At 55.5% G+C, this 26,274-nt stretch overlaps 1 protein-coding gene across 2 annotated transcripts in view; it reads left to right on the top strand.

Moving 5' to 3' along the window:
• The window catches only part of NKD1 (NKD inhibitor of WNT signaling pathway 1), a 78,684-nt gene that overhangs the window by 35,123 nt on the left and 17,287 nt on the right, over positions 1-26,274 (top strand). The window contains exons 1-2 of one of the 2 annotated variants that reach the window (XM_004450431.4): positions 453-613; positions 15,019-15,085. In XM_004450431.4, coding sequence (XP_004450488.2) covers positions 503-613; positions 15,019-15,085 — 178 coding nt within the window. In that variant the 5' untranslated portion in view covers positions 453-502. Of the gene's footprint in view, positions 1-452; positions 614-15,018; positions 15,086-26,274 lie in introns of those variants that run through there. The other variant, XM_058280034.1, reaches the window with a different exon arrangement.

The following is a 26,274-nucleotide window of genomic DNA, read 5'->3' as shown; positions in this document are numbered from 1 at the left end:
GGTGGGAAGGGAAGAGGGTAAGTGGGGGAGGGGGGGAGCAGGAAATCTGGGGAGGGGGAACTGTCTGCTGAGTGGAGCACCCTGGCTGCATGGAGGCGGGGAGAGCCATGGTGGTCGTGGTGTGGGGAGGCCTTCTGCACCTGCCCAATTTGCATTCTGGGCAGTGACTTGGCCACCACTGAGGACAGAGCTGGCGGAAGCCACAGAGAGATGCCGGGCCTGTGTTTTGAGCAGGAGCCAGAGCTGGATTCTGGAACAGGCAGTGGGCCCAGGGCCAGTCCACATTGGCCCCAGATCAATGAAAGCTGTCGCAGGGCCTGCACGCTGCCGCCGCCTCCCGGGGGCTGCTGAGCTGGGCTGGGCCTCCTGGGGCTGCTGTCCCTGGAGTCACCGGCTCTGAACACATTATCAGCGTGTTCTGGGCCCTCCAGGGGCAGGTCCCCACGCCCTCCCCACCCTGTGATCCACAGTCCCGGCCGACCCCGCTTAACATCTAACCAGGATGGTTTTGTCAACACATGGAGAGAATACAGAACGCGCAGAGAGGAGGAAAAAGAGGGTTCGCCGTTTATTTTTTTGGCTGCCGTTTCATGTGTTCCAGGCTCCGTGCCAGGTCTGTAGGGGCTTCAGTAAGGAGGGAGAATGTATGGTCCCTGTCCTCAGCGAGTTTATCTAGCTGAGTGCAGCGCTAGTGAGGCAGCGCTCTCAGGGCTGGGATGGGGGGCACAGGTGGCCGGGGGAGCACAAGTGGGGACCATACCGAATCTGGGGGGCTGGGAGGTAGTCTCTGAGCGGGACACTGAAGCCGAGATGAGGAGGCTGAACTAGGAGGTAGCTGGAAGAGAGTGGGGAGCGATGGGGAGGAGGGAGGGTGGGCAGGGCAGAAGGCGTTTGCCTGGGGGTAGCGGAGTGTGCGGAGAGATGGGTGGAGATGAGCAATCTCATGGCCTGTTTTCCCACGACAGTTCAATCATCCCCGTTGTCCTGGCCTAGTTAGTAGGGGCACCCTGTTCATTCTCACGTTTCCCAGTTTGGGCAGTGAGATGATATGTGAGATGAAACTGAGAGTCCCAGAGACTGTTAGCTGTGCAAGTCCTTGGAATGAGGATGGGATGGAGCTGGGATGGGAACCAAGCCCTGCTTGACAGCCTTTCCCATAACCCCACCCTACCTTCCGAGGTAAAGGACGATGTTAGAGACCTATGCAACCTAAGTATTCACTGAGCATGAACGACTGTGCAGGGATTGAGCACGACTCGTTTAGTGACTTGACAGAAGACGAGCTCAGACTGCTGTAAGCACAAAAAGGGGATTTAGTGGTCCGTGTAATTGAAAAGTACTAGCTTCAAGGGAAGCACTAGCTTCAGGCACAGTTTGATCCAGGGGCTCAAGTGATGTTGTCAGGACCCATTTTCTCTCGTTTCACCTTCCTGCTCTGTTTTCCTTTGTATTGGCATTTTCCTTAGACAGGACCTCTCTGTGAGGAGGTAAAATGTTTTCAACAGCGTCAGATTCCCCCCATCACATCTCAACGATGTCAGCAGAAAGAGTTTTTTGTTCAGCAGGTGTCCTGGGATTGCATCTCTTCTGCTGGGCTTAGGTCAGGTACCCGGCCCTGGCCAATCCCTGAGGCTGGAGATGTGCTGAGCTTTCATTGGTCGTATGACCTTTCATTTGTCCACCCTCCGGGATAAGGGGAGAAACCAGTGCTGTCCCCACCACGTGAGTGAGTGGTGGGTGGTTCGGATTTCCAGTTAAAATACAGGAGGCTTGGTTAAATTTGAATTTCAGATAATTAATTTTTTTTTAGTATAAGCATGTCCCCAATGCTGCATGGGACATACTTCTACTAAGAGGACATACTTACACTAAAAAATTGTTGTTTATTTTGGATTCAAATTTAACTGAGCAGCCTATATTTTTTATTGGCTGAGTATGACAAGCCTATGGAGGGGCGGCTGTCTGAGGAAACTCAAAGTACCAGAAGAAGGAATGGGTCCAGGAGGTGGGGAGTGAGGGTTCATCCAAACCTCAGGTGCCCACTGCAGAGGCAAAGAGAGGGCCCCCGTTTTTTCTTTAGCCTTGGATTCCTCCCAAAGGTACAGGCTTGTGAAGTCAGGCCCAAGCGCTGTGGGTGATCAGGGAGGGATGAGGTGGTCGGAAAGAGCTTCTGGTACTTGAATTAGGTCCTCAAAGATGGACAAGGTGGGGGGGAGAGGGGACGGTGATGAGGAGTGGGAGGAAATGCCCATCCCCACCTGCCTGCCGATCGGGCCTGTGGCGGAGCGGCCCCTGGCCTTTCACCCAGCTGGACTGGCCTCCGCGTGACCGTCGCCTCCTGAGCCTCCTGAGCCGGACCGGTAACCCACCTGCTGAAGCATCGGTGTGGGACGGTCCGGCTTGATTTCCCGTGGCCCCCCTGCCCCCTGTGAATCTGACAGTCTTCACCAGGTGGTTGAGCGGAGTCCTGCCTTGGGACGGGCACTTCGGGGGCAGAGCCTGAGACGGGGGTCTGTGCGAGAGGCTGATTAAAGGGCCTTCTCCCGGCAGGACAAGCCCAGAGGGAACGTTGGTCACTGGCTCAGGGCCCCCCAGGGTGGGGGGCGCTTACAGTTCTCTGAACCTGCAGACACAGCCCTGGGGTCGTCCTCTGTAGAGGCCTCCCAGCTGCTGGCTCTTGGAATGGAGAGCTCACCTTGGGGGTGGGACAAACACAAATGGTAAAAGAGCCTCGGGGAGGTGAGCCACCGGTAAAAGGGCGTAGGGGAGCTAAGGAAATCCCAGGGCTGGGAGCACCTATGTGGGTTTCCTAACCCGGTTGTTTCCAAAGGCGTGAGAAGCCTGCAGCACCCCCCAGAGCACACGGGGCCTAGGGGAACTGCGCACAGTGAAGCTGGCCCCGGGTTTGGGGTTGCCGGCCCCCCGCCCTGGCTGCCTGGCTTTCCGCGGCCGGGGGGCCTGGAGCCGTTATGCCCGGTCTCAGGTCGCAGTTCTGCCTTCTCTGGCTTTGTGACTGGGCAAGTCCTGTCCCTTTTGGAAGCCTCCGTTTTCTCATTTGTATCCTGAGAGCGTCTTAACTCAAGTTCACACACGGGCTTGCAGGAGCAAGGTTCATGAACCCCCAGTGGTCAACGTGTGGTTCTGTTTGTGTGGGCTTTTTAGGGGAGACTGCTTGCAGGGCAGAATCTGGGCGGGCCTGGCGTCTGTCTGGGAGGCTGTGGGGCTTTGCCTGCGGGGGCTCTTCCCCTGCACCCAGGCGTGGCCTGGAGAGCCCTAGCCCTCCTCCTGGGAAGCCTCGAGCCCTCCCAGCTGCATCCCTTCCTCGGCTCCCCTTTCAGGGCCTCGATGTCCCCATCTGTAGAAGGGGACAGGAGCTGCCTTGCTGACCTTTTAGAGCTGTTGGGTGAGCCAAGGACCCCGTGGACTGTGACGGGACAAGGTGCCCTCTCACCCCGGCCTGCTCTTAAACCTGAAACCTCCAATGCTAGCCGCACAGCAGTCCCTGCCAGTCCGTGGGCTTCTCCACAGACCACTCCGTGGAGACCCGGGGTCCCTGACCTGGGTCGCTGGCCAGACCTGCAGGGACAACAGCTTCCTTCCAGATCCCCACTTATCTTTCTTGGAGATCTTTGGTTGCCCAAGAATGGAAACAGTAGAATTGGGCTGCTGCGGTGGGGGGCGGGGGTGGGGGAGCTGCCGGCGCCCGCTTCCCTGGGCTGCCAGTGACAGCCTGGTTTGACATGCTCAGCTGGCCCCATGCCATTTCTGGAATCAAAGCCTCGTCTGCATTACACGACCGCAGAAAAGGGTCTTGCCAGCCCCCTGGCTTCCTCTGCGTGTCCAGCCGAGAGCCACAGGAAGCAGGCGGGGTTCCGGCGGGGCCAGGCCGGCATGGGCAGAGCTCGCTCGCCTCCTCTCCCTCCGCAGGCACTGTGTGGCCGCGGGAGGGGGAACGGGGCCTGGGTGCAGAGAAGCCAGGGGCCCTCGCCTTTGCTTCCAGCCGGGACAAGAAAACGACCAGTTTCCCTTTGCAAGATCTGCCGCGGCTGGGGCCAGGACGCTTCTAGCAGACGCCTGGGTGTGAGTCCTGCTAGGACGGGCTTGGGCGCCCATTTCCGTTTGCTTTCGTGTGTTTTCTTAAAAATGCTTTGTTTCTTTTCTGTTTGGAGAATTAATCATGGCTATTCATGGCAAAAAAATGTGATGACCCAGAGTCCAGTGCTCAGGGACCACTTCTGGGAGCACTTTGGTCCCAGGGCCTCAGCGGACACATGTCTCTGAGTGCATTGCACGGAAACGCTTGCAGATAATTTTAGCGAATGGAATTGCATTATCTCTGCTCTTTGGCAACTGCTTTTCTCTTTCAAGAAAATGTGGGGAATGTTTTTCTGAGTCAGTAAATATAGAGCCGCATTTTATTTGTCGAGTGCCTCCTCTGTCAGGCATTGATTCATGGCGTGTCAGATGGTGGCAAGTGCCTCAGAGGAAAATAAGATGTGGGGGTGGGGAGAGCAGGGAGGGGAGCTACGGTTTTAAATAGAGTGGTTTGCGAAGACCTCACCAAGGTGATGGTTGAGTAGAAGCCTGAATGGGGGAGAGGGAGCCACGTGGATCCTAGAGAAAGAGCACCCAGGCAGGGAAGACAGCACGTGCCAAGGCCCTGAGGTGGGAACGGCCAAGCATATTGGAGGAACAGCGAGCAGACCTGTGTGGCTGGAGCAGAGTAAACGAGAGGGCAGTGATAGATGAGGTCAGAGAGGTAATGGGGGCAGACAGGTGTAGGGGGCTTTCTAGGGCCTTGGTAGAACTCTGGCAAAGGGGAAGAGGAGGCCAAGGGCAGGAGCTGAGAATAGAAACCTCTTGCCATGTCCTGGCGAGTGAGGCTGGTGGCCTGGGGTACACAGAGGATTCCGTCTCCCCTGCTGGATTCAGGGTATGTTTTGAAGCAGAGCCAATGGAATGGACTCATGATTGGGATGGAAGGTTTGAAAGAGCAGAGTCAGGGATGCCTCCCGAGTTTGGGCCTGAAGGACTGGGAAGGCACCGGGAGGGCAGGCTCCGGGAGAGGTTAGGAGTCAGTTTTGGGCAGGCAATGTGTGAGGGGCCTGCTTAGCATTTGGATGGAGGTAGCAAACAACAGAGCAGTTAGTTTTAGAATCTGAATTTATGTTTAGTATCAAAGCGATACGTGTTTTTGGTTTCAGAAGAGTAAAGGAGAAGAGAGGAGGGGAGGGGAAGGAAGTGGGAGGGGAGGGAAGGAGACAACATCACAAAATTCCAACAGTGCAGAAAGCTGGAGGGCTGAAAGGGGCTGCTCCCCACCTCCCCACTCCTGCTCCCCAAGGGGGGCCACCGTTGTGGAAGTCTTGTGCTCTGGGCATCCAATAGAGTCTCCAGGCTGTTCCTGCCTATTACACACCAGGATCAGGCTGCAGGCGTGCCCCCCTCGCTCCCCCCCGACAGTGTGCTCTGGCCCTGAGGCCCCATCTTCTGAACAGCACCTTTCTCCTCTTCTTGGCTTTTTCTCTCTCTTTTTTTTTTAAGATTTTTTTTTTTAAATTTCTCTCCCCTACCCCGCCCCCCCCCAGTTGTCTGCTCTCTGTGTCCATTCGCTGTGTGTTCTTCTGTGATCGCTCCCATCCTTATCAGTGGCACGGGAATCTGTGTTTCTTTTTGTTGTGTCAGATTGTTCTGTCAGCTCTCCGTGTGTGTGGTGCCATTCCTGGGCAGGCTGCACTTTCTTTCACGCTGGGCGGCTCTCCTTACGGGGTGCACTCCTTGCGCGTGGGGCTCCCCTACACGGGGGACACCCCTGCGTGGCACAGGACTCCTTGCGTGCATCAGCACTGCACATGGGGCAGCTCCACACGGTCAAGGAGGCCCGGGGCTTGAACCACGGACCTCCCATGTGGTAGACGGATGCCCTAGCCACTGGGCCAAGTCCGCTTCCCTCTTCTCAGCTTTTTCACGGCTCCCTCCTGTGTGACCTTCAAGGCAAGTGTGTGCTGCAGACGGGGGAGCGTTGGTGTTCCCATTTTACAGATGTCGATGCTGGGACTGATTCATAAGCATAGTTCTAGGGACCCATAAACAGCTAGGTTTCAGAAGGAGCCTGGAGAAGCGACCAGGATGCCAACCCCCTTGTGCTGAGGCTGGGAGTGAGGCCAGCGAGGCGCCCCGGGCTGTGGGGCATCGTTCCCCAGCCCACGCAGCCTGGCTTATGGCCCCGGACCGAGCGCACCTGCTGGGCCCTGCAGCAGGCCCAGGGCCTGTCCTGGGGCCAGGTGCCACTGGCAGGGGTGGGCCAGGCTGCCTGGTTCTCAGGGCCCTCCATGGCCACTTTTGCCTCCTGTTACCAGTGGATGGCTGAGGAGCGTGGCAGGTGGGTGAGCAGGGACTTGGAGAAGTGCTGGATGCAGGCAGCCCACTGGGGTGAGGCTCTTGTGGGCCCAGGGGAGCCAGCCCTGCTGTGAGAGAGAAAGATGTAGAAGGCAGTGGAGGTAGAAGGAGGCTGGAGGGGCCTGAATACAAGACAGGGCCAAGAGAGAGGCACAGCAATGGCTGCCCTTTGAGATGGCTGTGCTGGCTGTGCCAGGCGGTGGGCTAAGCGCTTTCACCTGCACAGCAGCCCTACCAGGCAGGAAAAGAGGTGCAGGCAGGTGAAATCATTTCTACAAGGTCACGCCCATCAAGTGGAGGAGGCAGGGCTCAAACCCATTCCCCACCGGCCCCTTTGCTCGTGGCCAGTTTCCTGGTTGAGGAAGGGTACCAGCCCGTAGCACTGCTGGGAGTGCTTAGCTGGGAAGGCACCTGAGGGGCTGAGCGGGGCCTTGGTGCATGCCATGCACTTACTAAAAGCTGGTGATTATTATCTCTGACCTCAGTTTCCCCTGTGCCCCTGCCCTGCAGACAACCGTCTGATCCTGGTTCCCACCGCAGTAACTCTGTTGACCGCTGACTAGTAGGAAAATTCCAGTCGTGCCAACAGCAGACTCTCGAATCCCCCTGCCCTGCCCAGTCCTGCACAGTCCACCCGGCATTTGGGCCAGCTCCTGAAAGCTCTGAAATGCCATCCTTTTGGGAACTGAGAGGATTGTGGGTAATGTCAGAATTTACTGTTTTCTCTTTGTTTTGGTCTTTTTTTATTGTCTTTCATGAGCCACTTTTTTCCATGCCAAGAAGTCACTTTCCAAAAAAGTGGAGCAGCTGTGGCTGGGTGGAGAGCGCACCCTCTGGGCCAAGAGAGCGTCCTTTGGGATGTCCGACCCACTCGCTCTCGCCCGGTGCTCCTCGCCTGAGGCCTCTTCCCTTCCTTCCTCTTCCCATCTGTGGGAACCAGCCTCACCTCTTGGGGGACAGAGGTCTTTCATTTTGGGCTCTTTAAATCTCATGGTTCCTAAAGCTTGGTCCACGTTCTACTGGGAGATGGGATTTGAGGGAGTTGAGACACTTGTACTTCAATGGTTCTATGTTTGTTTAATATGAATTATATAAATTTTTTAAAAAGCCATAGCTAGAATATCGCACTCATAACTTCACTGATCTTATTGCTTATGGTAAGACTTGATTATGGAAAAAAGAGAGCATCAATTTCCAGCTGAGTATTAAGTAGTGGTGGGATCTGGTTATGCGAGAATTTGTGACGATGGCATGTGGGTGCCTGAAGCTTGGGGGAAAGAGAGGTTGCCGGGTGACCCTGCAGGAGGTGGACTTTGTGGGCTGTATTTCTAGGTCAGAAGAAACCTGTCTTTGGGGATTATTTGCACCCATCATGTCTAGTGCCTGGCAGAAGGGAACCCAGCTTTAGGGTCAAGCCCCAAAGCTTCAAGCCCTTCCCGCCCAGCTCTGCCACCCCACTCCCTGCTGGCTGGCCCCTTTCTCATGAGCAAACCCCCAGGCAGAAGGCACGCTCCGCCTGGGGTCCCAGCACAGGACCGACACTTAGGAGCGGTGATTACACCTCGAGCAGATACAGATAGTCAGGGAGAAATCTGAGGCTTTCTAACTGCAGGCGACACCCGAAGCCAGCTGGGCGAGCCGCAGCCCCGGAGGCCCTTCCCTCGTGGGCTTGGTGGGTCTCAAAGTCGAGTCGCGGGTGGCAGTGACCTGTGGAGGGACCCCGGCCCAGCTGCCGCCAGACGCGTCCGTCCTCTGGCCCCCCAGCCTGGCTGGGGGCCTGGGACTCAGGTTCCAGGAGACCGTGCCTGGGTTTTGGGGGCTTTTCGTTGCATGTCACAAAAACCATTTAGCTGTGTCAGTCACCAGGACATCGCCAGCAGGGCAGGCCAGGGTGGAGCTCACCCAACAGGTAGGTGCTTTGAGCCCCCTGTGTGTCACCTCTCTTCTCGGCTTGGGGGACACGCCGAGAGCAAAGCCCTCAGGAGCCTCCTTCTAGGGGCAACCCGCCCACGCCCTTGAGCATGAGGCCCTGTGTCAGGGTGGCCTTGACCTTGGCCTTGCGTGAGGAGCTTCCTCAAGGGACCCGTCTCTGAGAAACCGGGCATGAGGGCGGACTCCGCCTTGGCCCGGTACCAGAGTTCTTTCCCCCAGCCGCCCGGAGAAGAATCCCAGGGAAGGGTTCCAGCCCGCTTAGCTGTGGCGGCTGTTGGGGCTGTGGCCGTCGGGGGTACAGCCTGTGCAGGTGGAACCAGTAGCCGTCCCTGGGCGCACCGTGGCCGTGGGAGGCTGGCCACGGGAGTGGCTGCGGGTGCCGCTGGCAGTTTTGCTCGTTGGTGGGGGGCCCTTCTGGAGTGGCACCTTGTGGTCTGCGTTTCCATGACATTCACGGGGAGGAGAGGCCTGGCAGGCGGGAATTCCCCAGGCCTTCCTGGCTTGTCCCTGGGGCCAGGACCTCCCAGACCTTCCTACCCCCTGTCCCCCACTCCCTGCCCCCTTGCTTCCTGTCACCTCGAATCCCCATCTCCCTGACGCCCCAGCCTCCCAGCTCCCTGGTCGTCTGGCCACTTGGAGTTTCCCTTCCCCATCTCCCCACCCCCTCAGACCCTAGTCTTCCAGGTCCCCGTCTCCCTGGCCCCCATCACCTCAAATCCCCTTCCTCCATCTCCCCAGCCCCCATCTCTCTCTCTCCTCCTGTATCCCCAAATCTCTGGCCCCCGTCTCCCTGTTTCCTTGTCACCCTGACACCTGCTCCATCTCCCTCTGTTCCTAGCCTCTTAGCTCTCTGGCCCTCCAGCTCCTTGGATCCCTAAATTCCCTTCTCCCCTTGTCCCAGCTCTCCACTCCCTGCCCCCCAGCCTCCCAGTTCCCCACCCCCTGTCTCCATTTCTCCCATCTCCCTGTACCCTTATCTCCCAGCCTCCTAGCTCCCTACTGCCCTATCTCTCCAGCCCCCCAGCTCCCCACTGCCCCATCTCTCCAGCCCCCCAGCTCCCCACTGCCCCATCTCTCCAGCCCCCCAGCTCCCTACTGCCCCATCTCTCCAGCCCCCTAGCTCCCTGGCCTCCATCCCCTTGGCCCTCTATCTTTCCTCCTCCCTGTCCCCCCATCACCCCAGCCCCCATCTCCTTGGCCCCCCAACTCCCTGTCCTCCAGCTCCCAGCCTGCAAGCTCCCCATCCCCTTGCCTCCCCAGGCCCCATCTCCCTGGCCCCCTCTCTGTGGCCCCCAGCCCCTTAGCGCCTTGACTGTGATTATTTTTATATCACTGGGGAGTGTGATCGTTTGATTGGGATGGGATGGGTTAATTCCTAGCACTTTGGGGCAGAATAGGCTCTGAAGGCCTAGGACAGCCTCAGGGGCAGGAAGAACAGAGCTCTGCCATTGACGGGTATGGAAACTGAGGCCCTGAAAACGAGTCTTGTTTCCTGGGTGTAGCCCTAAAGAGGAGATCTACCCCACTACTTGGGAGGGCCTGGGACCCCAAAACGTCTGTGCTTCCGGGGACTCTGGGCATGGTCTTGGCCCACAGCCCCTCCTGGAGAAGAGCAGGCTGGGGCAGGAGGCTTGAACCTGCCCTGCTGCTCACCTTCAGCGAGACCTTGGGCGAGTCACAGTTTCCTGCTGAGCCTACTTCCTCTTTTATAAAGTGGGTCTTGTACGCGGTATTGTTAAATTCGGTTTTAATTACCCAAGAACACCTGAATATTCTCTTTGGTGCACACTGGGAGCGATGCTGCCAGCCCACGCCCCCTGCGTCTGTTCTTCCCCTCCCGGGGTGGCCCTGGTTGTTGTCCTCACAAGTTTCCCTCCGCATGGAGGACCGCGGTCCAGGTGTGAGTGTAGCGTTTTCTTCAGTGCGCAGGGAGCATCGTCGTCCGGGTCTTCCCGCGCCTGCTTGCTCACCCTCCCGTGCAGGCCTGACAGACCTGCCGCATCCCTTTCCACCACATGGAGCCAGCACAGGCTGCTGTGACGGGCACTCGGGGTGTTTCTGGCTGTGATTAGTGGGAACAGTGTTGCCCCCACATCCCTGACCTTGAGCATGGCCCCTGGGGCTCATGAGTGAGTGTCCACTGAGCACAGACAAGGAGAAGCTGAACTGTTGGACCTTCAATTATGGTGAAGATAAAATATGAGGTTCCCGAGCAAGGCTGGGCAAGTAGGGTGTGCCGAAGAGGGGAGAGAAACTCATATTTAGTGTTCCCCTACTTTGCACTGGACACCAGCTGGGGCATCTTGTCTGCGTGGTCTCATGGATCCCCTTTGACATTGAAATCCCCATTTTACCACGGCCTCCTTGCCCTGCCTCTCGGGGAGGTGGGTGCTGGAGGAGGGCGCACGCTCAGCACGGCCAGCCCACAGTGCGCAGGCTGCAGGCACGCTCTCGTCTGCACACTGTGCTGGGGAGAGAGAGCGCGTCAGGAATTTCCTGGGGCAGCTCTGGAGCAGGCTGCTTGGATCTGAGGGTGGCGGGGGCAGCCTGGGTCCTGCCCCCCACCTTTCTCCAACTCCCTTACCCCGGCGTGTCCCAGCTCTGTGCATTCTTGGAATCCATGAGTTGTCCTGCGTTCTGTGGGCACCAGGAGTTTCCTTTGAAACTCCGTGGCACCAACATCTGTTAGCTCTTAGAGAACAGAAAGATTGACAAAGAGCTGCTGGGGCAGGCGGGCGGGGGAGGATATTAAATTCAGGAGTATGAAGTCTCAAAGACAAAAGGGAAAAACCTCAACCAAGCTCCAGCCGCTCCCCAAGGCTCGGCTTTGATGTGGTTTTCCCGACCCCGAGGCCTTATAAGGCTTTGTGCCTGCACTTCTGGGCTCCGGCTGGCTGACTGGCCGCACACTCAGCGCCCAGAGGAGCCAGCGTCTCCTCCCGGGACCCCGCGAGGGGGCAGCTCTGGAGGGAGGCGGGTCTGGGCCCCAGGGCCGGAGGGGCTGCCAAGCCTGGCAGGGCGGGGCTGCTGGGGATCCAGGAAGGTCTTCGGTCAGCTTGGAGCAGAGGCCAAGACAGACTGTCCTGGCGGCCAGAGGGGAGGGGCCCTGGGCCCTGCGGGCCACAGTGACAACTGAGGAGACAAAGGAGGCAGTGAGGAAGGTCACTGCACGCCAAGCCTCACGCAAGCTTCTTCTAGCACGGTGGTGAAGGGCAAGGACTCCAGAGCCACACCTGCGTTCAGTCCTGACTCTGGCATGTGCTAGCTGGGTGACCCTGGGAAAGTCACTTAAGCTGTCTGTGCCTCAGTTTTCTCCTCTGTAAAGTGGGGATAATAATGCTACTACCTCCAGGGATTTCCACAAGGATTAAATGGAAAATACTGAAGACAGTGCCCCTGACAGGATGAGGGATTTTTTAATAGGTATCTGTAAGGATCTTGGTGAGGCTTTTGGCAGTGTCCTGAGTCATTTGGTAATAACAGTAGGAGAAGCAACAAACCATAGCTCCTGGCTTCCTCCTCACAATGACCCTGTGCAGTCGTCAGCAGCACTGTCCTGTGGCTCGTTGGAAAATGGAGGCCCCCAGAGATAAGGTGCCTTCACTCAGATGACAGCTCCTGGGCGGCTAAGCTGGGTCTCGAGCTGAGGTCTGACCACCTGCAGACCCGTGCCCTGGACCCTCGGCACCAGCTCCCGGAGGGGCTCCTGGCTCTTGCGGGGCTGAGGTCCCCGCCTCCCGATAGCACTTGCCTTACCGGCGTGGTCAGGATGGCGCTGAGAGCTCGGCCCCTGGACCTGGCGCGGGGTGCCCAGCCCAGGCTCGGCTCGAGGGCAGGGCCTCCTCCCCACTCCTAGTGGGGAAGAGCTCTGGGACCTCTGCGTCCTGCTAGACGGAAGAGCTACTTGGCCGCGGAGCCTGCCGGAGCCACTGGGTTTCCTTGCACTTCTCTGAGCAGCATCCCTGGCGGTGCAGTGGTCACCCCTTCTCGGGCCTGGGCATCTGAAGGCCTGGAGTCGGAGCCTGCCTCCCCCTGGAGCCGCCACCTCAGTTAAAGCACAGCCCCCGGGGACTCTTGCAAGGGCGCCCATGGGTTGGTGTCTCGCCATCGTGTTTGGTAAATGATGTGGACGACTGTCATTAGCATTCTTTTCCCATCACATGGTCCAGGAGGGTTGGCGGCACTTTCTTTGTAGGGAAAAAAAGGGATAGCGATTATACCTCTCACTTCACAATTTGCAGGTCTTTTTTTTAAAAATTTTTTTCATGAGCATTTATTCCATAGGAGATGGAAAGAGCAGGGTTGCTGGGATGGTTCCATGAGTTAATATATATTAAGTGTCCAGGCCCGGCCTGGCACATAGGAAATGCACGAAGAGTGTCAGCTCTTCCAGAATTGCCGCGGTGATTTATTACTGTGCCCGTTTGGCAGCTGAGGAGACGGAGGCTCTAGGAAGGCCGTGGCTCTGGCCCCAGGGCACGGGCGAGGGAGGCCCCGGAGTCAGGACTCGGACCCGTGTCTGGCTTGACCGTCCAGGTTGGCTCCGGCCTGGTAAGTCTAAGCGTAGGGACCGTGGACACGGGGGGATCGCAGGGCTGTCGGCTCAGTGGATGACGTGGAGCTTCGCCACAGCCGAGCGCTTGCACTGCCCAGTGCCCGGAGGGCCGTGCCGTGGGGGGGCTTCCACGGTGTTGCACAGAGCGGGGCGCTGCTCAGCAGCGAGGCACCGCCCCCAGGACTGGCCCCTGTGCCGCTTTGTGAGCACGTCTGAGCTCAGTGCCCCCCACGGACGGCTCCTCACAGAGCACCGCGGGGCAGTCCCACGCACCCCCTGGGAGAGAGTGGTACGAGGGCCCCAGCCCTGCTGGTCACGGTTGGAGTCTTTAAATCCTCCCAGGTGTGCCTGCCAAAGATGCGAGTGCTCGGAAGTGCCCATCCTGTAGACCCCGTGGCCCCAACGGGGCGCGGTCAGGGTGGCGGCCGCAGCAGCGACTAGCCGCCCCTCTGCAGAAGACCTCGGCGTGGAGGGGTTGTTTATTCTCTTCCACGCACCTGGCGGGGAGCGCTGTCTGCCTGCCTTTCAGGAGGAGGCGGCATCTGTTTTCCTCTGGCTTGAAAGATCGGCTTTAATTGGCTGCCGGGGCGTCCCCGCCATCTAACGATGCCAGCCAAGCGCGTCCTTTTCCTGTCACCGTCTCCCAGCTCCCCTGTCAACTCCTGCTCTGTTAACACAAACAGCCAGTTTACAAGCCCAGGAAATGTTTGGTGATTATAATAATTGGTAGAGGAGGAGAGAGGGGCCATCCCACCTCCTGGTTTTGAAGTAAATGGGACACCAAGAGTCTGAAAGACCACATTTTAATGACCTTTAAGAAAGAGTGTGGCATGCCCCACAATGATTCAAAAGAAGAAAGACAACAGAGAAGGCCAGCCCTAGTGTGTAAAATGGTAGCTGTGTCTTTAAAAAAAAAAACAACAACACAAAAAAACCCACAAAAGAGACATACCTCCCTCTGTGTCCAGTCGATATCAGCTATACAAAGCATCATTTTTCTTTTTAAATCAAAACGAGTACTGGTACTTCTTCAAGGATATGTATGAGGCATAAGATTTCTTTTTCCCAAGGAGAGTGGAGAGGGTGCCTTTTCTTTTCATTTTTTTTTTTTTTTTCAAGAAGACACGTGTGTCGTGGCTGCTGCCTGGGCCCGTCTCGCATGTGGGCTTGTCGCTTGGGAAGTGCTGCCATAGTATCATGCTGATGCTTATCTCCAGAGCGACAAGGTGGCATGACCCCCGTCCCCCAACCTCATCTCTTCACAAAAGAGAGTGTTTCTCCAAGCGAATCCCATGTGATGCTTTTGGAAACCAGAAGGCAAGGTCTAAATAGGCCTGGAGAGGAGCCCTGGGAGAGGTCGGGGAGCCTGCCTGACTTTTTGTAACAGTCTTTGATCCCAGAGCGCTTTTCAGCAGGGTGCCCGTAGACAGAGTTTGGCAAGTGCTGGTGTAGCCTCTTCTCATCCTGCCGGGGCAGGGTCGGGGGTGGGGAGGTGGCGCTGGACTGTTGGCTTCCCAGAAGTGTCCCACTCTGGGGTGCAACCAAGCGCCCCTGCCTCCCCGACAGCACCTGAGCAGCAGCACGGGTGGGCAGGTGAGGGGGAGGCCTGCCATGTGGGCTGAGATGCCGGACGTCTCCGGCTCGCACCTGGGGCCAGGTGAGCTGTGTGTCAGGATCAGGTGGAAGGTGTGCGTGCCAGCAAGAGGCAGGAGCCGGAGCATGGTGGCCCCGGTGCTGAGGAGTTAGGGTTTTGAGTTAAGGGCAGTGGGGCCCGCCAGAGGGGCTTCTTTATAAACCTACCAAGACTGCCCACTGTGTCAAGCAAGCTGGCTCAAGGGGATGGATGGAGGACATTTTCCGATCTTGTCTTTGCAGTTTCTGGGTGGAGGGCAGAACCTCCTATCCGAGGGAAGGAAAGCTGAGAATAAGTTACTTCCTAAAAGGCATTGTGATAATGGCCTTTTCAAGTACAATAGGATGCATGCTGGTTGACCTACATCCCCCCCCCCAGAAGAATCAGAACGGGGTCCTTGCTCATTGGGACCAGCCAGGTGTGTGTCTGTGATGCTGCCTCTCATGGCCCCAAGCTGGCCCCCAGGGTTCCTTAATGTCCCTGCTTTGTCTTCCTCTAGGAGCTTGTGGGCGATGTTTTCCGAGAAACCCTCAGTGAGGGAGAAGAGGAGGACTTCCGGTTAGAAGGTACTGGGGTCTGTGGTTCTCTCCCGGGGCCAGCAGCCAGGTGGGGGAAGAGGGTGTCTGGTCTACCCAAGGCCCCGCTACTCTACAGGAGACCTGCAGATGAGGCCAAGGACAGAGGCTCTGGTTCCTGGTGGGGTGGGCTGGGGCTGAGGTGGGGCAGCAGGGAGGGATAGCTCTTCCTAGGTCCAAGCCCAGTTGGAGCCAGAACACCTGGTTCACACCCTGGTCCCTGCCCTGTGGGACTGGCTGTGCGACCGTGGACAAGGGGTTCTACCTTGCATCCCGCTCTGGGGATAATAATGGTAGCAACTGATGGGCCTGCATGTGAAATCCTCAAACTGTGTTAGGCATGGAAGAAGCACTACATAAAGTAGCTATTTTATGTCTGCATTTCTCACATCACTTACCTGGTATGCAATTATGCACATGCACACACACACACAAGCGTATGTGCACACGCATGCACACACTCGAACCTCCTAGTCAGCCCTTCACTTCTCATGTGTAGCTCTCATGCCTTCCTTTATTCAGGAAGAAGCAGCGTATCGTGGAAAGAATTAGGACACTGGAGTCAAGGACTGGCCGTCCACTGTGTGCTGATTTGATCTTGAATAAGCCACAGCACCTTTCTGAGCCTTAGTTTCTGTAGCTGTAGAATAGGAATGAGGGCCTTTTCCCTGCTTAACTCCCAAGTTGACAGATGACATGAAGTTGAAAGTGTTTGCTGGATGGGATTCCATTTTTCCTTGAGGATTGGAAAAGAGAATTGCCAAACCGGGGCAACCCTAGGACAGCAAGGACCGCTCTGCTGAGGCAAGGGCAGGCTGCTGGAGGCCCTGGCCCAGGCTTGCTGCAGGGAATCTAGGCCTGGAGTCCTGTCGGGCCTCGAGAGGAGAGCAGACGCTGCCCAGTGGTCCTTGAGGGGAGGGCCAAGGGAGAGCGAGCTGGATCTTGAATCTCCTCTTTGTCTTCCCATTGGCCAAGTGGTCCAAGAGGGGAGGGAAGTGGTCCTTGAGGTGCTGAATCAGAACCTACAGTTCAGTAAGCACCCCAGGGGAGTGTGCACATTGCAGTGTGAGAAGTACTGTTTTAAGAGATTGACTCAGGGGCCCAGAAGCTGGAGGCAGGCTGGGGATCCAGGTGTCCACCACACTTGCTATCAAGTGGTTTGAACTTTGCACAGCTACGAGCAGGTCCCAATCGAGGCGGAGAGTCCCAAGGTCAGAGAGCGTGCTCCCGTGTGGGGTGTTCCTCGAGCATGTTGCCGGTGGCTCTGATTCCCATCCTTCTCTGGGCTCCTCAGGCCTCAGCTGTCATCCCTGGCTCCATGGCGAGATGCCAGAATTTGGTGCCTAGGGAGGATCTAGGGAGTCAGGTTGAAGCCTGCAGCATGGAAGCCCTGGGGATGGAACCCAGGTATTGATGACCTGGGCTTCAGCACTCTTTTTATTTATGTATTCACTTGTTCATTCACATGGTAACTTATTGGCAAGTCTGTTCTCTTCTCCATCCATCCCTCCATCCACTCCATCCAGCCCCTATTCACTATCCATCCAACCACCTGCCCATCCCCTCTCCTACCTATCCATCCATCCACCCATCACTCGCCCATGTATCCATTCAACCACTAATTCATGACCCATTCATCCAACACTTTCTACCATCCACCTGTCACTCCTTCATCACCCACCTTTCTACTTACCCACCCACTAAACTGTGACCCATCCAACTAACATCCTCAACCATCCGCCCATTACGTACCCATCCTCCCATCCATTGCCTATTCACTCATTTACCTTGTCTTCTGTCACCATCCATCAGTTAGCCACCCCTCACCTGTCATCTGGAATCCTTCTTCCATCTATTTATCATCTGCCCACTCATCCTTAATTCATTTAGCCATCTTTCATTGATCATCCATCTATTGCTCCGTCTTTCTATCTATCCATCATGTGTTGGGTCTCTGGCTGCAGCCAAAAACTAGGGACATTTCTGTTCCATTGAGGCTAAGCGTAGAAGCTTGTAACTGATTGCAGGTGAGATATCATTACCTGCAAATAGACATGAAATGGCCTGCCCATCCCTCTGCAAGGGAAAGTCACTTTTGCTTGAACAATTTTGCATTTGCTGCACAAGCCCTATGGAGTGAAGAAGGAGGAACACTGGCCTGGGAGCTTGTTGACGTGGCTCCATGTCCAGCTCTGGCAGTAATTTGCTGTGTGTTCTTGGGCGAGTCCCTCCCTCTCTGGGCCTCTCCACACCCTCTGTACCATCATGAGTGATGATGTGGAGCATTCTGGGCACCTAGCAGGGAGGGAGAACCAGTGTGGAGGGTGACACCTTAAAAACACTTGTCGAACGGGTTGGGGATAAATAGGAGATGCCCTGAGGTTCCCCGCACCTGTTATTACGGAAGAGCCGTGAGGTTGGCGTGCTCTCGGTCTGACGCTGCAGGTCCCCAGCTGCATGCCGGGCTTCGAGGCCAGCTGGCAGCTCTGCCACTGGGATATCAGTGCCACTACTCACGGGGGGGCGTGGCGTGGGAGTCACTAGCCTGCCTCAGTTTCCCAGTGAGAGGTTGGACACAGTCAGTGGTGGTCAAGTGCTTCAGCCCCTTTTCAAGCAAAAGCTTACATAGAGGCATAAAATGTAAAATAGATTTTTTAAAAAAGGTTGCGGAAAGATTCATATAGTATGGTATCTTTTATGTAAAAAAAAAATCAAACAGGCACCAGCCAACACTCCATATTTTAGAGGGTACCGTATACGTATGTAATTACAGTGTAGACAGAGGCCTAAACAGATAACAGCAGCGATTCCCTCTGGGTATGGGAGGAGACCAGAATTGAAAAGAGTGTGCAAAGACGACTGAGTATTATCTGTAATTAATGTTTTAATTTTTATAACAACAGTGTATCATACGTTCCTTGTGAGATTAAAATTAATGGCAGAATGAAAACGTAACTGCAATAAATAATTAAAGCAGGCAAGTGGGGGGCTGGTCTGGTTTGCACCAGTGGAGCCTGGGCCTGCCTGAAACTCCCTGGAGGGACCTTGGGGCCAGCGACCCCCCCGCCCCGTGGTTCTCCGGCTGCCCTTGGCGTCGTGGTCAGGGGCCACCCACCCAAGGGCAGGGGACGTGGCTGTGGTTCTCAGGCCACCACAAATCTAGGCCTGGCGAGAGTAGATGCTGTCTGAGGCCTGGGCACAAGGAGCCACCACCTGGCCTGGACCGGGGGCTATGGGTGCCGCCCTCCTGCGCGCGGGCCAAGGGAGAGCAAGCTAGATCCTGAATCTCCTCTTTGTCTTCCCGTTGGCCAAGTTCATTGCCTCTTGGCGGGCTGGAGGGATGTTTAAGGGAGAAAAAAGGCCATCTGAGGCGTGAAGATAAAAAGAAGTCTTTTAGGCATCCCAGGAGAGCATGGCTTTAGCTCCCGCGTTGTTATGTAAAGCCAGCCCTAATCCAGCCGTCTTAACCGCCTTAACTGGCCAGCTGGGAGCGTGAGGGATGGGAGATTAAGGCTGGGAGAGGGCTGGGGCGGTGAAGCTCCTTTTGAACTGTGGAAAGAGTGAAACAACATCAAAAGTCCCAAGCTCTGAGAGCTGACTGGGCGTGGTGGGGAGGTGAGGAGCTCGTGTGTGTGGGGGGACAGGAACCCTCCCTCTGCTGAACCAGCAGGGGTCTGAGGACAGGGAAGGGAGACCCCACACTCGCCCCCAGCACCCACTGGGCTTCCCCCTTGCTGTCCTCCCAGTAGGGCAGGGCGCCAGGCAGTGGCAGCCTGTGGTTTGTGCCCTGGGGTGCATGTGGGTGCCAGGCCTCTTGGGCACATCCATGTCACCCTGATTGACATCCAGGAAACGCTGTGTCTGAGGGTCTCCTTGCGCCCGCCCGGGCTGCAGCCACTGCTTGTGCGCCCATCCCTGGCTCACCCATCAAAAGGCCGGGGCATGGTTGCAGCCCCTTCTCTCTGGCCTCTGGCCCTGTGTGGCTGCCTGCCTCGCCCCTGTGCCTCTCTCCTCTGCCCACCCTCCCCTGGCGTCCCCACGTGTCTGTTTCCTTCCCTCCTGACCTCTTTGCTCGGGCAGGGGGCAGCCTGCTTGTGTGTCTCGTGGCGAAAGCGGACTCCACAGAAACCAGTCCCAGCTCCCCAAGGAGGCTCTCAGCATCACTGATGCTGGGGACACTCCCTCGGCTGCTGAGGCCGCTGTTCCCCTCAGGGCCCCGGCTGAGCCCCCAGGCCGAGCCCCCAGGCCGGGTCCCCAGGCTGCTCCGGACAGGCCTTGCTTGGGCCCCACGGCCCCTCCCGCTGGCCATAGCCTGGGTGTGGGCTGGCCGGGCCTGCGGGAGCCCTTTGCTCCCAGGGGAGCATGTGTGCCTGGAGCAGCCCGCTCTGCCAAGCGGGGCCGTGTTGGGACCAAGACGGGGCGCTGAGCAGCCCCCTGTGAGCTCTTGGGCTCCCCGAGTCTGCCCTGCCTCCACACTTTGCCTCCTCCATCAGTCCACAAGAAGCACCCTCCTCCCTTTGCCCTGCCTTAGCAGGGACTGGCTTAGAAGAAACTGTGTGGGCTTTTCAAGTCAGACCCAAGTCCAAACTAGCTGTGCCACAATTCACTGTGTGACCTGGGGTGCGTCCCTTGACTTCTCTGTGCTTGCTTTTCTCTAAAGGTGGGGCAGTCGTAGCACCTGCTCCTTGGGGTTATCGTGCAAACTGTGGGGCAGTTTATGTAAACGATGAGGTATCCCTGGTACATGCAGCTGTCTTGATTCTTGTTTCAGAGGCCCTGTTTTCTTGAAGAGGGTGACCCCATGTTTATAGTCATTCCCTTTGTCCAAATCAGAGTAGGTCTCTAATCAAAATTCTTCAACCCTGTTAGAACCTCTGAATGTCTCCTTATTCTCCCACTGCCTGCCATGGGTCTCGCATGCTGTTGGTGCTCAATAAATACTCACTGGGAGAAGGAGTCAGGCCACTGGAGTTAGGTGGCTCCCATCCTGCAGCCCACTGGGGGCCCAGGCCAGCCATTCAGGTTCCCTGTTTTGAGACATCATAACACATTTACAGAGCCGAGGGGCCCTTGGGAGGCTATTAGTTGGAAAACTGAGACCCAGAGAGGGTAAGGGACTTGTCTGAAGTCACACAGCAAACTGAGAACAAAAGCCAGGCCTCTAACTCCTCATTCAGCAAGTACTTACCAAGCACTTGCTGCTCATGTGGGGCCCTACTGGGCCCCTTTCAGGGCGTCCATGTGAGAGGCAGCTGGAGAATAAAAGTAAACCAGCAAATGGGCATTGAAAGGTGGTACGCTGTGAAGCAGTAAGTCCCAGTAAGGGACAGAGTGTGACAAGGCCTCTCTCTCAGGAGTTGGCACTTCAGTTGAAATGCAGATGCCAGGAGGGTGTGAGCCAGGAGAGGTTGTGGAGGGAGAGCAGTCAGCAGGAGTGAGCAAAACTCACAGTGGAAGGCACTTGGGAAGAGCAGAAAGGAGGCCAGGTGGCAGGAAGAGACATGGGGGGGGCACATTCGGCAAGGGTCCAACCACACGCCTGGGTTTATGCTGCTTTTGAAGAGACCGCTGGAGAGACTCTCACTCCCATTTTCACATGGTGTTCTGTCCTCTGGGAAGGATGGACCGTGCGGGGAAGAAGGAGGGAAGGCAAGGGCAAGAGCAGAAAGCGATGGCACCAGTGCTGGTGAGTGCCCCTTTGGGAGCTGGGAGCTGGAGGGGTGGGGGTGGAGGATGGTTGGGTGAGGAGGTGGGTGAGGGACAGACAGGATCCTGGGTGACACCTTCAGCCTCTGGCTTGAGGAACTAAGGAGCTGTCGCTGAGGTGGAGGTTTTGGTGGGTGACACATAAGGCCTCGGTTGGGGGGCGGGTCAGGTTGGAGATGCTGAATGGGCAGCTGGATACTGAGTCAGGAGTCAGGAGGGAGCCGTCGGGCTGGAGAGAGTCAGACTTCTCCTCAGGAGGCAGCCGAAGCCGCGGGGCCATGACCCCGGGTGAGGCCGGTCAGTCCGCAGAGCTTCCCCGGAAGTCTGAGGGGAAGGGGAGTTCTCTGGAGAGCAGCAGGGACCCCCTGTCACGGGGGCAGCAGGCCGCACCCCACCGGCTTCTCTCCTGTCGGTTCGGAGCCTGTCAGCCCCGACTCCACTCCGCCGGGGTCCCCAGAAGCCCGAGTGTCAGCGCGGTGACAGAGAACAAGCGGACTTTGTTACCTCGGCAGTCGCTCTCAAGTCTGTTCTTCATAAAAGCTCAGCTTGAGCAGTGGAAATTCTGACTTGTGTCAGATACTGAGGAGGCTTTAATAGCTTCAAGTAGCTTGGGGTTAGATTTTAAAAGTTGAATTTCATCACATGTTTTAACTGGGTGGGGAAGAGGGGAGAGTGAAAGGGACATGATATTTTTAGCCCAAAGAAGGCTTTTTCCCTCTCCCTCTCCTGGCGTTTCCCCTCCCTCCCTGAACAGATGTTTCGGCTCAATCCTATTCAAACCTTAAAGCGGAGTGGCCGTCAACCTTATGCTCTGAGGAGGGAAAAAGGCCAGAGTGCTATTCGTTGGGAAGGTTTTTTTATTTTTCCTCTTTCCCCTCAGTCCTGACTCTGAGTCCTGAAGTAAAATCTGCCAAGAGTGAAATGCAACCTGGGGAGGTGGGGTCCTGGAGAAAAGACCCTGCGGCAGCATTTCTGGTCCCAGGAAGAATGGGGCGCCTGCTAACGGGGTGCCTGGTGGTGGAACAAGCCGGGCTCCCCTAGAGTGAACTGCATCGGGCAGTTGCTGTTTTGTTGTTTTGTTGTTGTTGCTGATGTTTCTGAAAAGCAGGAGCTCAAAGTGATGGTTTAGTTAAATCAGGATTCTTTGGGTTCTTTTGGAAACTCAGCTCAAACTTGCTTAAGCTTTTGGCTCATGAAAAATCCTGGGACAGAGCTTGCCTAAAAAGGCCTGGCTGGAACCAGGAACTCAAACCATGTCGTCAAGACACACATGCACATGGACACACTCTCTCACTGTTCACTGCACACGCACACACTAATTCACACACATGCTCACATACTCTCTCACATTCACACACTCCCACACACACTCATTCATATACTTGCACACATTCACACACCCACACTCACACACTAATTCACCCGTGCACGCTCACCTTCACACACTCCCCCACACACTCATATACTTGCACACATTCACACACCCACATGCACACTAATTCACACATGCACGCTCACCTTCACACACTCCCCCACACACTCATACATATACTTGCACACATTCACACACACCCATATGCACACTAATTCACACATGCACACTCACCTTCACACACTCCCACACACACACTTCCCTCTGTTCTCTGTCCTTCTCTTCATTTCTCTCTCTGCCTTCCTGTTAATCTCCCCTAAGGTGGCAAAGATGGCTGCCCCAGGTCCAAGCTCTCACAGCCTAGGAGCTCACCCATCCCAGGAGGAGAGCTCCAAGTCCCTAATATCTCCTGTAAAAGGTTGACTCTCACTTAATTGTGACCAGGGTAGACCCAGGTTTTGCGGGGCCTGAAGCATATACAATTTGGGGTGGGGCCCTTTAAGAAATAAAGAATACACTATTATTTTATGATGGTGAGCCATATACATATATTCTACTTAACCAAGATAAATATGTCTCCAACTCAACTTCCCCTTAGCTCAATTCCAGAAAGGCCTGTGTTCACACCAACCACATGGAAGGAAGGGGACGTCAAACTGGAAAATGACAGAGGATAAAAGATCTCACTTTGGAAATTTTACAAAACCGTGAGACCATGTGATCACATTTCTAGGGCCCCTTCCCACTTAGAAGTGAGAAGGCCCTGAGGCTTAGCTTCATGACAGATTCTCCTTTGGTACTGACTCCTAGAGGAACAGCCTTGGTGGCTGGTACAGGGTCCGTCCTCAGGCTGCTGTGGGGTCAGCCCTCCGCAAACCACACCCATGAGAGTGGGTGAGGGGCTGCTGGCTGGAAGAAAGCTGGGAGGCCAATATTAGAAGGGGTGTGGCTGCTAGACAGGCAGGAACAGCTGTCAGCTACTGTGGTATGACAGTGGGGAGAGCAGTGGCTGAAGAGTCAGGAAACCAGGGTTTTATCGCTTCTGTTTCAACACCTGGAAACAGTGTGTGTTTAGATCCTGGTTGTGGTACTTAATGATTATTTCACTTTAAAAAATTATCACTATGTATCTATAGCATGACAGGCACTGTACCATTTACTGGGGCTATGGTGGGAAGATTCAGACCATGAAACGAGTAATGGTAATGATGGTGTATATTTTAGTGTCCCAGATGCTAAAACAAATACCATATGGTGGGTTGACTTAAGCAATGGGAATCTGTTGGCTGACAGTTTTGAGGCTAGGAGAAGTCCAGAATCAAGGCATCAGCAAGGTGATGCTTTCTCCCCAAAGATGGTGGTGTTCTGGTGCTCACTGCTGGTGATCCTTGGTCCTCGGCTTTTCTGTCCCGTGGCAAGGCACATGGCAGCACCTTCTCCTCTCTTTTCTGAGTTCCTCTAACTTTCACCTTCTGGCTGCACCCTCTGACCACCCTCTACTGATAAGGGCTCCAGAAATTCAGATTACAGCCCAACCCAATTCAGGGGGCCACACCTTAACTGAAGCATCCTCTTGAAGTGATCCCTTTTACAATGGGTCCACACCCACCAGAATGCAGACCAAGACCAAGACATGCCCAGATTGGAATATACTCTACTCAGTCCATCACCATGTAATGTGAGCATCCTCCATGGGAAACCTGACCTCACCCCTCTCTGAGAAGGGCGTGCTTCTTAGAGAGCGTGAGTAATGAACTGAAGACCTGAAAGATGAGCGGGAGTTAAAGAGAGAGGAAGAGTGTTCTTGGCAGGGATAGTAGCACGAGAGCACAGCAGGGTCAAAAAATGGGAAGTTCCACGGAGAGATCATGGATGACCCCATGAGCCCCATGGGGAAGCTTTTGGACTCATCCTCAAGGAAAGGGAGCCACTGGAGAGTTTAAGCAAGGAAATGGCTTGCTCTATTTTACTTTTGGAGTTTAGTTTCCTCTTTCGTGAAATGTGACTAGTATTACACCCCGCATGGAGTTAATGACATAATGCATGTAATAGGCAAGTGTCCAAGCACCCCCTGAATGTCCACAACAATCACTGACTCCACCAGCATCCCCGATGCAGCTCACCCATGGGTGAAGACTGCATTTACACCCAGACTGGTGTGCCCGCTCACTTTTCCAGGACCCTCCCTCCCTAGGGAGAGCCTCATGCAGAAATGCAAGAAGCCTTTAGCCCGGAATGCTCATATGATATCCTTTCTCTTTTTATTGGCAGCAGATCTACCCGCCTAATTATATTTGGCCTGGGCTAATATTAAAATTCATCTGCATTCCCTCTGACAGCTGCTGTTGGCAAACTAGGGGCTCAGCATCATCTTGCAAGCTACACTGAGACTAAAATATTTGCTGCAGATAATCTGTGTGTGGACAATTGAGAAATGAATGTGGACACGTGAGGGCGAGTGTCCAAACTCCAGCAAGGAAGCTCTGGCTTGTGTTAAACCTTGCATGCTATCAAATGGGAAGCATTTGCCAGGTAACAACTGGGCTATAAGAAGTGCCCGCCGCGTATTCAAAGTATTAGTCATTTCTTGTTTTCAGTGGGGCTGATTTAGTCATAACCCTGCTTCAAATTTCAGCCTCTTCTTCCAAAGTTTAATATCAACCAGGCCTTTCTGGATTGTGTCTAAGATAAGCTGGCACTTCCAAGGTTTAGGGTTTGGATTTAGCCTAAGTATGGGATTCGGGAATAGACCTCCCTCCTCTTCAACCACCCTCTTTTATGCCAGTTCTCAGTCTCAACACAGCCAGAATTTACAGTGTGTTCATGTAGCCAGCATTCTGCCTACCTGTAGGATTTGGTGCCGTTCAGCTAACTGTTTTACAGAGCCTGGTGTATGGCACGTGCTAGACGTGGCGGGCAGGAGACTAGCAGTCTGGCTGGGCAGCTGTGGCAGGCTCGTGTGAAGCCATCGGAAGCTCCCAGATCAGACTGGGAAGAATGAAGGACTAGATTAAGTGGGGGTAGACAGCACCCTGCTAGCTCCAAAGACCATTTGTTCAAATTAGAGGAAGGTGCCCCTTCTCAGGTCATCTACCACCTGGAAGATGTCAAGAGCAGTGAATAAATCTCTGATTTTCCTGGAGTTGGAGAGGACACAGCCTGCTTCTCAGAGCTGGTCCCTGACTCCCCAGTGACCCTAAACCTAGAGGGCAAGAGCCCCGAGGTGCTGACCCTGCCGGGAGGCTTAGGAGGGCAGGCTGCGGGGGGATGGGTCTGTTTAATTTCACAGCCCTTCTTCTTGTGCTGTCCGGTGGTGCCAGCAGTCAGCTCTGGCTGGGTGGGCTGTGCCATCCTGCACCCTGGGCCACTGCCGTTGACCAGGGCAAACAGTGCCAAGAAAGTGACTGTGGTCCTAGCGTGCAGTCCCCATTGGGCCCACCCAGTGGTGGGACGCCAGACCCGCAATCAAAGTCGAGGTATGCCCTGACTTCCCAGGGGCCACTCAAGCACTCCTTTCCCTCTTCCTTCCTCCCCTCCACTCCTTTTTTGAAACTGGGGGAGGGGAGAGGGAAGAGCCTCTCTTTGATCTCAGCGGAGGAAAAAAAAAGTCTGTTCTGTTCAGGCTTTTGGCTAACACAACAAACAGTGTTTAAAATTTAACTTTGCTTAATTAATTAGTAATTCTGTTTAATGCTGTCTGATCTCCCTCCAAAAGGTATTTGGAAGCTTGAGAAGGGAACATCAAAGGGAGCGGGTGAAGATGGTCAAGTAATGCATTTAATCTGGCAGTTGCTGGGGGTGGAGAGATGCCCAGCTGGGGTCTAATGTGGGAGAGAGGCTTCATCTGGGAAACACAGCGCCTTGTTGGCTCCTCTGGCCATGGTGAGAGGAGGGATGGGGCGAGCAGCTCCAAAGGAAAGGAGCAGCACATACCATCCCAGAATTGTTGGGGCTGAGAAGTGGTCTTAAGAAAGCAAAGTGGACATTTGCTTTCTTCCAGGACTATCGTGGATGGTTGGGCAGGTTGCATACTGCACAAGGTTTCCCTTGAGCAGGCAAGGGGTGGCTGAAATCCAGCCTGTGCCCTGCCCCTCAAACACGC

The sequence above is a fragment of the Dasypus novemcinctus genome, chromosome 18 (genome assembly GCF_030445035.2).
Source record: "Dasypus novemcinctus isolate mDasNov1 chromosome 18, mDasNov1.1.hap2, whole genome shotgun sequence".
NCBI classification, from domain to species: domain Eukaryota; kingdom Metazoa; phylum Chordata; class Mammalia; order Cingulata; family Dasypodidae; genus Dasypus; species Dasypus novemcinctus.
This window is presented reverse-complemented; position numbering and strand designations above follow the sequence as displayed.